At 36.5% G+C, this 12,838-nt stretch overlaps 2 protein-coding genes across 46 annotated transcripts in view; one reads left to right on the plus strand and one right to left on the minus strand.

The window, feature by feature from the left end:
* Positions 1–4,115, plus strand: part of MLH1 (mutL homolog 1) — a 110,746-nt gene extending 106,631 nt beyond the window's left edge. For all 14 annotated transcript variants that reach the window (XM_060686074.2, XM_060686070.2, XM_087892462.1 and 11 more), the window contains one exon: positions 3,927–4,115. In XM_060686074.2, the coding sequence (XP_060542057.1) occupies positions 3,927–4,094 (168 nt within the window). In that variant the 3' untranslated portion in view covers positions 4,095–4,115. The remainder of the gene's footprint in view (positions 1–3,926) is intronic.
* A 1,972-nt stretch (positions 4,116–6,087) lies between these two features.
* Positions 6,088–12,838, minus strand: part of LRRFIP2 (LRR binding FLII interacting protein 2) — a 154,063-nt gene continuing 147,312 nt past the window's right edge. For all 32 annotated transcript variants that reach the window (XM_087892500.1, XM_087892499.1, XM_087892498.1 and 29 more), the window contains 4 exons: positions 12,554–12,674; positions 11,805–11,884; positions 10,097–10,201; positions 6,088–6,963 (listed from right to left, as the gene is read on the minus strand). In XM_087892500.1, the coding sequence (XP_087748626.1) occupies positions 6,853–6,963; positions 10,097–10,201; positions 11,805–11,884; positions 12,554–12,674 (417 nt within the window). In that variant the 3' untranslated portion in view covers positions 6,088–6,852. The remainder of the gene's footprint in view (positions 6,964–10,096; positions 10,202–11,804; positions 11,885–12,553; positions 12,675–12,838) is intronic.

Raw genomic sequence — 12,838 nt, forward strand, 5'->3', positions numbered from 1 at the left:
TTTTTGTCTAATCAATTAATTTCAGAGAATCCATATTTCATTTTAATTTTAAAATAATTATGAAGGATTTTTTTCCAGAAACAATCAAAATACTGTAAAGAATTTTGATAAAGTTAACAAAGTCTATCTATGAAACTAAAATGGATTTGTGGTTTAGTATGCCAAACAATAATGGTATTGTTTGGTTTAAAATGAACAAAAGTCCAAAATGTATCTCAAGAATAGAAATTGTCATACTCTGTGTTGTTATAAATGCATGTGAAGATAGGAATACAAAGGTTGATAACAGTTCAATTGCATATTATGATCCACTAAATGTTAATAATGGAAAAATCAGAAATGAGTTTTTTGGGGAAAACCTGCAGAGTTCTGAATAAATGTGATGCAGTGGGAATATTATTTTGTTTAATGATAAGATGGGATCAAAGAACAGGATATAAGACTGCAGAAGTAATTGAATGATTTGAAGACTTGGAATAAATAATAGTGTATTATTAGTTTTTCTTCTTCAAACTTTAACTGCCAGAATGAAGCCATTTTCTTGGCTTTGTCTTATTAGTGAAAGTGCTTGAAATAAAGTGAAAAATTGCCAGAGATCATAGCATCTATGAAATCATAGTAGTGTAAAATATGAAAAAGAATGCTTGATGGAATTTGAAGTGAGAAGAATTTGTGGATGTGGAAAAAAGCCAAATGAGAAGCCTCCAGGAGAATAAAGGAAATAATACAAGATGAAATGATTTGGGAAAAGATTGAAGCAAAGGAATATTGGATGGAGAGATTTTAGAGCTATGCATAAAAATGAGAATGATAAATGCAGAAGTGGAATTGAAATGAATTCTGTGACTATAAATATGTGAGTTAAGGAGGTGCAGGCTGAGTTGAAGCTTTAAGCTAATGAATATAGTAAAATTTAGTTTGCAGTGTATTATCATCCAGGACACAGCCTAGCATTAAAGTCACTCCCTATAATACTTAGGTATTCAGAAAGTTGCCTGTTTTACCTTCACAACAGGTAAAACAGAACAGAACAGGTAAAACATTAAACAGAACATCATAAATTTCCATGTTTCTTGTACCAGAATTATATCCTATTCATGCAGGGGGGCAGAAAATGAGCTTATATTAAGATACAGGTCACTAGTTTCCACGTTAAGATTTTTAAAATATTTGCTTTGTACTGTCTACACGTCTTCTGTATTAGAAGCCCTGACCTACCAATATGGTCCTGCTGACCCCAACAATAAGCGTATTGTATGAAGATTCAGATTTGAAATGATCAAGAAAGTGCTTATAAAACTGAGCAACTAGCCTGTTTTTTCTGTTGTTTAGGATTTGCAGTTATTTACTGGTTTGTAAGACATCTGCTTTTTTTAAAGCCTTTTGCCTTTTGTACAATTGTTTTTCTTCTGTTACTTTCATTTAAAAATGAAAAGTCTTCCTTGTGTCTGGAGGCACTATACAAACAAAATCATTTGTTTGGTAGAGAGCAATTTTACTTAATTGACTCTCAATAAATTTTGCAGAAGATTCTTTTAGAAGAACCTATTTTATTTTCAACTGTAGTCAGCAAGTGAAATATTGAACAGTCTGTGCTATATGTAGATTATGTCTAGTTATAAAGCCTAGTGTATTTTGATCTTTCAAGGGTTTAAACTTAAAGAGTTTTCATCTTGTGTGTGCCCTTGTGTGGCTGGGTAAATAGCATTTTCCTTTGGGGAGCGAACATTCTGTTGGAGAGGAGGAAAGCTGTAAAAGTTCTATGTCTCAATCTTAGAGTAGGTCCCACTCAACAGAGTCATACCTGTTGCATAGATCACTAATAGTGTGGCTTGCTTGCTTGTGACATATCTGTGAACTTTCTATTATTTTAGAGACTTAAATGAAGACTATGTTGTAGAAGATATCCACTTGATTCTTCCTTTTCCACACGACAGCACTTCAAATGTGCTTTCCGTAAACAAAGGCTGGCTCAAGAATGGCAGTAATAAAATAATAAAAAATGATTACTAAGGAAAAAAAACCTAAGTGACTTAAAAATAAGTCCAATGATTGTTGTATCATCTGCAAACTTCTAATTAGCTTTTTTGCTAGAGGTTTGATTAGAGATAGTCCTCACTTACCAGCTACAATTGGAATTGATAAGTCTATTGCTAAGTGATGTAATTAAATGAAATATCTTGTAATTGCACTGGGAATATGTCAATTCTGCTGCAGTCATTATGTGACATCACATGATCATGATTTCTTGCCAGTTTCCTCCTTTGCTGGTCAGAAACCAGCTATGAAGCTCACAAATGACCATGTGACCATAAGACATTATGAGTTGTGTATGCCAGTTGTGTCCAAATTAGGATCATGTAACCAAAGCAATGCTACAATAGTCATCCTAAACCTACCTTTTCATTGCCCTTTGTAACACTGAATGGTTGCTATTTGGGAACTGAAGACTACCTGCATATGATCTGATATGGCTGAAGTTTATGTTTAGAAGCTCATTAGACAACATACCCAGTTGGATCATTGATTCAGAGGTGTTTCCTCTGTTATTTAAATAAGAAAAATAGAATAACCATGGGCGGGCAAAAAAGAAGTGGGACTGGAAACAACTTCCAATTTCATGCCAGTTTCCCCATTGAACTTTTTTTTGGAAAGCTGGTAAAGAGCATTAGTACTCTTCCTTTCTTCCATCTTTCCTTCCATGTTTTTACCTGTTACAGGTGTGACATCTATATAATATAGGTATATAAAAACATGTGCGTATTTGAATGCAACGTTGTGTCAAAATTTCAAAACAATCGGTGAAGAACTTTCGGAGATTTACAATTTTGAACAAGCGAACATTTTTATTTATATAGATATTTGCTATGAAAAAGAATGACCATATTGCCCCTTAATGTTTATGTATGCTAAATGTTTATTGTAGGATGTGTAGCACTTCCACATTCCAGATGAATTCAAGTATAGGTAGTGCTTGATTTACAATTGAACTCAAATTTCTGTCACTAAGTGAGACATTTAAGTGAGTTTTGCACCATTTTACCACCTTTCTTACCACATTTGTTGATTACTACAGTTGTTATGTTAATAACACAGTTGCTAAGTGAATCTGGCTTCCTTATTGATTTTGCTTGTCAGAATGGTGATTGCATGAGCCCAGAACACAGTAACCGTCATAAATACAAGTCAGTTGCCAAACATCCAAATTTTGATCATATGACGACAGAGATGCTGTCATGGTTATAAGTGTGAAAAATGGTAATAAATCATTTTTTTCAGTGCTTTGTAACTTTGAGCAGTCACTAAATGTTACAAGTTGAGAACTACCCGTATACTGAAGCAGGGGTGCTCGGGCCGCGGACCACCACTGGTCCATGGTGCACCAGAAATCGGGCTGTTGAAACAACATCCTCCCCTGGTCCATGGAAAAACCTTTCTCTGTGGAACCGGTCCCTGGCGCCAAAAAGGTTGTGGGCCGCGGTACTAAAGCAACCAGGTGTTAGACATTATGGGAATTTTGTTCTATTTGCATTTTAGTCAGTCTACCCACTTTGCTCAAACTGTTACGTAAAAAAACCCAAACCCCTCTCTTTGAATATTTGTATTTGTCATTCATTTGTATTACAGTATAGGCAACACTTGACAGCGAAAACTTGCAAAATGTTCATTTTTGCATGGATTGTTTGTAACTAATGTATAATCATTCCAAAAATGATAAAGAATTGAAAATTGAAAAGAGATTGAACAAATTAACTGTTAGACACATAGGCATATATCTGATTATTGCTGCATTAGTATAATGACTTTTACAAATTGAATTATCAACTAGAAATCTAAAAAGGCATATTATATAGATTGTTATTCAATAATGCATATGTTTTAAACTTTGCTATGAACTCTGAGGTATTGTTTACACTGCTTTACAGGTTGAAGAACCTGGAAAATGTGTGAGATCGTGGAAATGGACAGTGGAACATATACTCTACAAAGCTTTTCGGTCATACCTTTTACCACCTACAAATTTTAGAGAAGATGGCAATGTTTTACAACTTGCTAATCTACCTGATTTGTACAAAGTTTTTGAGCGATGCTAAATACAAATATTTAATCTAGAATTATTTAATCTATTTTCTTTCTCATCATTATAATCTTTAATCAGTTATTGAATATTACTGCATAAACATCTGCATAAAAATAACTATTGTATGGTCAGAAAATTAATCCACTATTGTTCAACATTTCACAATATCCACATATTGTACAATGAGCAAATAAAGAAAAGTTAATTAAATTCTTAGGTTTCTGTTTATAACCCAAAATATAAAGGATATTTAAATCCTCATCCTACTATTAATGAACCATACAACTGATGAATTGGAAAAATATGGAAGACCAGAATTCTCTTTTCTACTTGATCCTATTTTAGTATTTCTGCTGGCAGATAGTTTGGGAATAGATGATTAGAGCATCCTTGAATGTAAAGGATCACTCAAATTTTATATGGAGATACAGGTAGTCCTTGACTTACGACCATAATTGAACACAAAGTTTTTGTTGCTAAACAAGACAGTTTTTAAGTGAGTTTTGCCCCATTTTATGATGTTTTTTGCCATAGTTGTTAAGTGAATCACTGCAGTTGTTAAGTTAGTAATATGGCTTGCCCATTGACTTTGCTTGTCAAGAAGTTGGAAAGGGTGGTCACATGATCCCGAGACACTGCAACCATCATAAATACAAGTTTTTTGTACAATATTTAAATTTATATAACATTTATATGTGCCCGGTGCCTGGGCTGTGAGGGTCTAGATGGGAGTCAACAGTATCAGATTTAACCCAGACAAGACCGAGTGGCTGTGGGTATTGCCTCCTAAAGACACTGTTGACTGTCCATCCTTGGTTCAGGGGGGGAGGGGGGGAGAAATTGTCCCCTCAGAATGGGCTGGCAATTTGGGTGTCCTCCTAGACTCACAGCTAAGATTAGAGCAACATCTGGCAGCTGTAGCTAGGGGGACCTTTGCACAGGTTCGCCTGGTGCACCAATTGCAACCCTACTTGGATCAGGAGGCTCTCCTCACAGTCACTCATGCCCTTGTCACCTCACGGTTAGATTATTGCAACACACTCTACATGGGGCTACTCTTGAAGAATGTTCGGAGACTACAGTTGGTCCAGAATGCAGTTGCATGAGCTGTCGTGGGTGACCTAGATACACCCACATTACACCAATTCTCTGCGAGCTGCACTGGCTCCCTATTGGTCTCCGGGAACAATTCAAGGTGTTGGTTATTACCTTTAAAGCCCTACATGGCTCAGGGCCAGGCTATCTTCGAGGCCACCTTCTACTGCATAGCTCCCAGCGACCGGTAAGATCCCACAGAGTTGGTCTCCTCCGGGTCCCGTCAGCTAAACAATGCTGGCTGGCGGGCCTGCGGGGCAGGGCCTTCTCTGTGGCTGCCCCAGCTCTCTGGAACCAGTTACCTCCACCCTATTGGCCTTCCGGAAAGCGTTGAAGACCTGGCTTTTCCAGCAGGCCTGGGGCCGTTGATCTCGCTGTTGCAATCTTGCGAGATCCAGCCATGAATGGTGTGCATGGGCTTTTAATGTTTTAAAAATGTTTTCATAATGTTTTTAATAATTTTCTATGTTCATTGTCGCATTACTTTTGTTGTAAGCCGCCCAGAGTCCCTTGGGAGTTGGGCGGCATAGAAATGTGATAAATTAAATAATTAAAATTAAATTAAATTAAAGTTAGTTGCCAAGCATCTTAATTTTGATCATGTGACCATGAGGATGCTGTCATGTCACTTTTGTCAGTGCCATTGTAACTTTGGTCACTAAACAAACTGTTGTAAACCAAGGACTACCTATAGTAGAAATTAGCAATTTTTTATTAGTAATATCATAATGAATATAAACAGCTTCTGTTGATATAGCTTTTACTTAATTATATCCTGTCACGTTTATTATTCAAAATAAGTAACTGAAACATTTTCAGTCTGTAATGTTTTGAGTTATACGGAGGATAAAAATTCCTAGATTTGGCACATTAAAAAGCTCAACAGAGAACATTAAGACAAGACACACCCATGGTATGCAAAGTGTCCATTTAATAGGTTTGTACCTGCCACATTTCTCCCACCCATATTTCACTCCACACTTAAGCATCACACACATCAGGTTTTACACACTGTACAAAAACAAATCTTGCTCACTAGTCTTACATTAATAATAGAGATGGTTTTGTTCAAAATTGAAATCTCAAAGTGTGCATCACCATGCGATAAAGCAGATTGTGTAATCATTTCTATGTTATATAAATTTAAATATTGTACAAAAGTGTTTTCCATCAAAATGTATAAAATTTAGCAAACAAGATTCCAATTGTATTTTAAAATAAATGGTATTTGATTCCATATTATATTTTGTTCTACTCTCTGAAGTACTCATTGCACTATATTAAAGGCACTTGTGCCATATGATAATCTTGAGCATGTTATTGATTAGTTTGTTGTGCAGCATACTCTTGAATTCGTGGATCTCTTTCCAAGCACCAAGCATTAAAGCAGTTGAAAATAATTCAGAGAATAAACTTGATTTCACAAGTGTGAAAATAGTAATTTATATAAAGTAAGTCAACCATAGATATTGGGCTCCATCAGATTTTTGAATTAAGCTGCTAAAACTCATCACCGGCATAAAGATGTAAGCGCTTTTTCCCATTTGCTCAAGTTAAAATATTGCCACTTATGAAACAAATTCACTGAACAGCTTTGTTTTCAAATTTATGCCAAGGAGTCTGTATTAAAATAAGCTCAAGCATTTCAAGGAGCAGTGCATTCTTTTGTTTCATTTCTATTGTTGAGATAGCAGTGCAGTTCGATTTGCCTTCATTTTCTCTAACCGTTTCACTAAGTGACTGTTGGTCATCTCCATCTCTTCTATCCTATCCAATGCTGTTCTTAACTAAAAAAAAAGAGAGACAAAACACTTAGGTTTGAGAAAACCAATGTAGCATCTAAATATATCATAAAACCACAAAATATTTTGTTGCAGCTTTTTTATTGAAATAAGGTCCACAATTAATTCAGCTGAACTAAATGAAATTCAACGTAGAGAAAAGTAAAGTCTTACACTTGGGCAAGAAAAACCAGAAGTACGGATATAGACTGGGTGAAACCAGGCTTAATAACAGTAACTGTGAAAGGGATCTTGGAGTCTTAGTGGGCAACCAATTAAATACAAGCCAACAATGTGCAATGGCACATTGTTGAATGTTTGAATGTTTAAGTTGCAGACCCCTGATTTTCTAGCAAATTTGGCTTAAGGTCCTCTAAGAAATCCACCTCACTAATTAGGAGATTGGAGACTAATAATGAGGCAATCCTCTTAAGTGATTCAAGATGATAAACCTAGATATATTCATAGACCTACTATGCCATTGTAGATACTAGTCTAATAAGCACTATTAAAATAACGTAAATTAATTCTTATTTAGACAGTACAAGTTAAATATAAGTGGCCTAGGATTGTTAGAAAATATGGGATCCTGCATTAGTTGGCCTGTTTAAGCTGGAAGTGGATAAGACATGCTATGAATATGTTCATAAAGACAAGAAAGTTAAGAAACAATTCCACTGGTAATTGGTAAGAACATTAAGTCCATTTGTTATATTTGATTCACAAGATCCTTTAGGGTTCCATGAAATAGAAATGAGACAGAATTATTATTTTGACAATTCTGTCACCCGATAGAACAGGTAATCCTCATTTAGTGACAATGATGAAAAAGTAACTTTGCTATTAATCCTTGATTTATAGCTTCTGCAGTTTTGTAAGCATAGGAAAGCTTAAGTAAAATAATAAGTGCTGTTACAAAGTTAATGAGAGCCTGGTGGCGCAGTGGACTAAACTACTGTTAAAGTAGTATTTAGCTGCCAGCTGCCTGCAATTACTGCGAGTTCAATTCTCACCAAGCTCAAGATTGACTCAGCCTTCCATCCTTCCAAGGTAGGTAAAATGAGGATCCGGTTTGTGGGGGCAATAAGCTGACTTGGTATAAAATAGAACACCGCTTGCGGGGGGGGGAGCCCTACTAAGCAGGTATATACAAAAGTATGAAGGCTATTGCTTAAAAGCATTGTAAATCACCCTGAATCTCCGGAGAAGGGTGGCATATAAATCGAACTAATAAATAAATAAATAATAATGATTGAATTGCCTATCCCAATTGTGGTCACTAAATGAGGACTACCTGTACACAAGTTCTGCATATTATTCCTAGTATCTTATTGTGAAATATGATAATCAAAAAGTGGTGCTTCAGAAGGCAAAACAGAAAACTTGAAATCTTAAATATCTAATCATGTATCTGGATAATATAAATTTGTTTTGGTTCCTGTTTCCTGAAATGGGATGGCAGTTTCATCATATATGGTCTTATATATGCTTTCAGAAAGCATATGCTTTCAGTTTATGTAAACCCTGCTTCATCAGCCATGGGATAAATTGATGTTCTAGGTCAGGGGGTCTGCAACCTTAAACACTCAAAGAGCCATTTGGACCCGTTTCCCACAGAAAAGAAAACACCGAGAGCCACAAAACCTGGGTGGGCAAGGCCAACTCAACGTCACTCCCACCCAGTCACATGACACCCACCCCCAGCCATGTCTATCCAGGTTTTGTGGCTCCCGGTGCTTTCTGTGGAAATGCATCTCTCTCTCCCTCCCTCTCTCTCTCCCTTTCTTATTATTTCTTCCTTTCCTTCCTTTCTTTCTTTCTCCCCTTCTCTATCTCATTTGTTTCCCTTTTTTCCATCTCTCATTATCTCCCTCCAGCTCTCTCATTTCTCTCTCCCTGTCTCTTCTCTCTCATTTGTTTCCCTCTCTCATTCTGTCCCTCCATCATTTTCTCATTTCTCTTTCTCTCCCCTTATCTCTCTCTCGCTCTCTTTCTCTTCCCCTCAGCACTGTTCAGCTGGAGGAGTAAAGAAGTTCAGGGCCAACACAGCTGCCTGCAATTTCTGCAGGTTCGAATCTTACCAGGCTCAAGGTTGACTCAGCCTTCCATCCTTTCTAAGGTAGGTTAAATGAGGACCCAGTTTGTGGGGCAATAAGCTGACTTTGTATAAATATACAAAAGTATGAAGGCTATTGCTTAACACATTGTAAGCCACCCTGAGTCTCCGGAGAAGGGCGGCATATAAATCAAATTAAAAAAAAAAAAAGTTCAGGGCAACGGGAAAAGAGGGCTGGCCCACCGAACCTTGCATGGCCACCCCAAGGATCAGGCTTGAAGGGAGCCAGAGTGTCCTCGCCAAAGATGCTCGCCTGTCAGCCAGTCAACCTGCCTACTTGGCGCACCTTCACTGCTTTGGTTGAGCCGGCTGCTCGCTTGAGGGTATCCTGATTTTGCGCATCCTCCCGGCTCCGCAACACCTGCCCAGGGGGTCACGTGAGGAGGAGGGTCGTGAAGACTTCTGGCTGATGTCACGGTGATATCAGACGTGAGGAGCAGGTCTCCACACTCCCACTAATCTCATGATGATATGGTATCATTACACTGCCTTAAGCAATGATAAATGCCAAGTAGTGGATACTGTTTGCTTTTTTGAGGGTAGAAATGGGAGCATAATGCCTTTGGGAAGCAAACTATTCTTATTTCCACCCTTAATTTTCCCTCCAATTGGTCTAAAACTGAGCCAACATTAAATTTGTCATTTGAAACTATATGAATGAGAGGTGTTAAGGGCAAAAATTGAGAATGTCTGCCTCCCAGAGACCTCATATTCCCATTTGTATATTTGGGAGGATTCAAGGAGTGATGGAGGAAAATTGCACTGCTGGAAATGGATTATGTTATTGCTAAATGTTAATAAGCCTGATCTTGGATGCTGAATTCTGCAAATGATTTGGTTTCTAGCAGTCCTGCGAACGCACAATATCACACCATAATTGTAAGAAACCTATGGACAGAGTATTTATACTTCTTTGAAATAATAATAATCTCAAGCTACATTTAAATGTAGCACACATTTTTCACATCTCAATTACTATACTATTACTAATCTTTTTCACTGAAAGGAAAAGTAGATACTTACCTCTCGCTGAAGTTTTCTCTTTTCTGCTTTCAGTTCATCTTCTACTTTTTCTGCGTTTTCTGCAGCAGTTTTATATCTCACCACCTGTCCTTCAAGTCTTAAAACCTAGAAGACCAATGATTTGTTTATCTTCCCATATGCAAGGAAGATTCAGTGTACCGTATTTTCCGGAGTATAAGACGACTGGGAGTATAAGACGACCCCCGACTTTTCCTGTTAAAATATAGGGTTTGGGCTATACTTGAGTATAAGATTACCCCTCTTCCAATGCATACCAAATAAAAATTACACCCACAATGTAAAAGCAGCTGTGCTAGACCCAAAATGGCCTCTGCAACAAGCAGGAACCTCACACAGACACAAAAAGCCCAAAAACCCAATTTTCACACTTTACACACACAAAATTCCACATACAGCTTTGTGAGATTTTGTGTGTTTGTGTAGTTAGAGTGAAACACTACAGAAGGACACTAAATCTCAGAAAGCTGCACAAATATTATTTTAATTTATTTTATGTTTATTTTTATATGAAAGCAGCTAAATTTAAAACTTCCTAAACTTTAAATGGCTAGGTCTAAAAAAAGAACAACTAAAAAAAAAACCCAATTAACTATTTTTTTAAAGCTCCCAAAGGGGAAAAAAACTTACCCAATAGAACAGGGGTCTCCAACCTTGGCAACTTTAAGACTTGTAGACTTCAACTCCCAGAATTCCTCAGCCAGCTTTGATTTGCTGGCTGAGGAATTCTGGGAGTTGAAGTCCACAACTCCCTGCCTGCTTGATTGCAGGCAGGGATATTCAGTTGCTTGCTGATGCAATGGATTGCAGGCAAGCGAAGCAAGGCAAGCGTTGCAACTAGCAGCTAAGGTGGAGAGGCGGGAGGATTTTTGCTACTGATTAGCAGGCAACTCAGCTGGGATCGTCAGAGCCATTTAAAAGAAAAAACTTTTTTTCTTTTAAATGGCTCTGACGATCCAAGCTGAGTTGCCTGATTAGCAGGCAACTCAGCTGGGATGGTCAGAGCTTGGCTCATCAGAGCCATTTAAGGCTTGTCAGAGCCATTTAAGGCTCGTCGGAGCCTTTCTGGCTGGTCTGCCTAGTTACAGGAGAATGACACCTGGCGAATTACCCCCGACTTTTGAGAAGATTTTCATGTGTTAAAAAGTCGTCTTATATGCCGGAAAATACGGTAACTTTGACCTTTCCTTAAAAGCACTAAATGGAAAACATTTACTTTTCACTGTTCCTCCCAAGAAACAATGCAAACACCATGGAGTCAACAATACGTAGTCAAGTGATATAATCATACTCAGAAACTCAACAGAATACTAATTAATTCTAATAAAATGCAAACATGACATTGATATTATCACTGATTATAAGTAAAGATTTTCCCAATGTAAATGTTTATGTGCACTGTTTCTAGATCTGACATAGTCCTATTTTCATTTCTTTTAACTTGAGATGCCCAAATATCTTTCCTGGCCATCAGCACATATATACAGCACTTACACTATTTGCTTGAAGAGTGGTCCTCTTAAGAAAATATCAAACCCTGTACATCATTGACCTGATAATATAGTAATAGGATTCACATACTAGTGGTGCAAGAGAGGCATATTATGTGATGAAGTAGGGAAAAAAATAAGGGAGGGAAGGTATAGGGCTCTTAAATTTGGAATATATCAACATTTTAAAAGATACCTACATTTTGTTCCAAAGTAGTTATATCTTGTTCAGCTTTTGAAAGTTTAAATTTGAAATCACTTATTTGTCTGTTGGCATCTCCTAGAGACAAGAAAATTGAGAATTTCAGGACTGTAAATCAAACTTCCGAGTTTGATTCAAACCTTCAATCAACTTCAATCAAACCTTTACTTATTGCAAATGTTTGTTGTGGAGAGAAACAGCACTAAATGTGGCAATTAAGTAACTCTGGAGACTGGTATTTTTCAATATTTATTCCTGAAAGTTCATGAGGTGACTGCTTAAGATCTCAGGAGTTTAGTCAACATTTTTATTAGAATATAAAAAGCAGAATGACTTGTGTAATAGTATTTTAATCTTAAATACAATGAAAATGTGGTTATTTAAAAATAACCAACTGATAGATCAAAAGATTATACAAATTAATGATCACTATTTCTTACAGTGTCAGGAGGGAATGTAATAGCTCAAACAGGAAACAGGTTTTATTTCTGTAGTTTCCATTCTCTGGTTATGACAAGAACTCTATAAATTTCACAACTGGTACCAGACTTTGCTTGTTTTCCTTAATATTCCCTCATTTTATTTTAAACTGTACCTTATACATCTAAAACTATATACAAATACTTTCATTAAATCTGCTTTATCATCTGATATAAAATTGCAAAATGCAAACTGAAAATTTGCATAGAAATCAAGACATGACTATTTAAAGTGCATCTTCTTTGAATACTGAATGAATTAACATACTCTGCATTTCAATTAATTGCAAATCAGAACCATTTTCCAGTCCTGTTAAATCAGAATTTGTGCTTTCATTCCTAGAAGATTTCTGCCGTGCTTCTTCCAATTGCAATTTCAGTTTTTTAATCTGAAATTAAAATAACACAATATTTTCAGTATTTCACTTCAAACTTTATTTTTCTTTATCTAAAATGAATTGATATCATATTTAACAAATAATTAGCATCTACTGCTATAATTAGGAATCCAGTGCAATTGTTTTCAGCTTTAAATAAATCTACAGGATTTGTC

This window comes from Pantherophis guttatus, chromosome 4 (assembly GCF_059756535.1).
Source record: "Pantherophis guttatus breed Tessera chromosome 4, ASM5975653v1, whole genome shotgun sequence".
NCBI lineage: Eukaryota > Metazoa > Chordata > Lepidosauria > Squamata > Colubridae > Pantherophis > Pantherophis guttatus.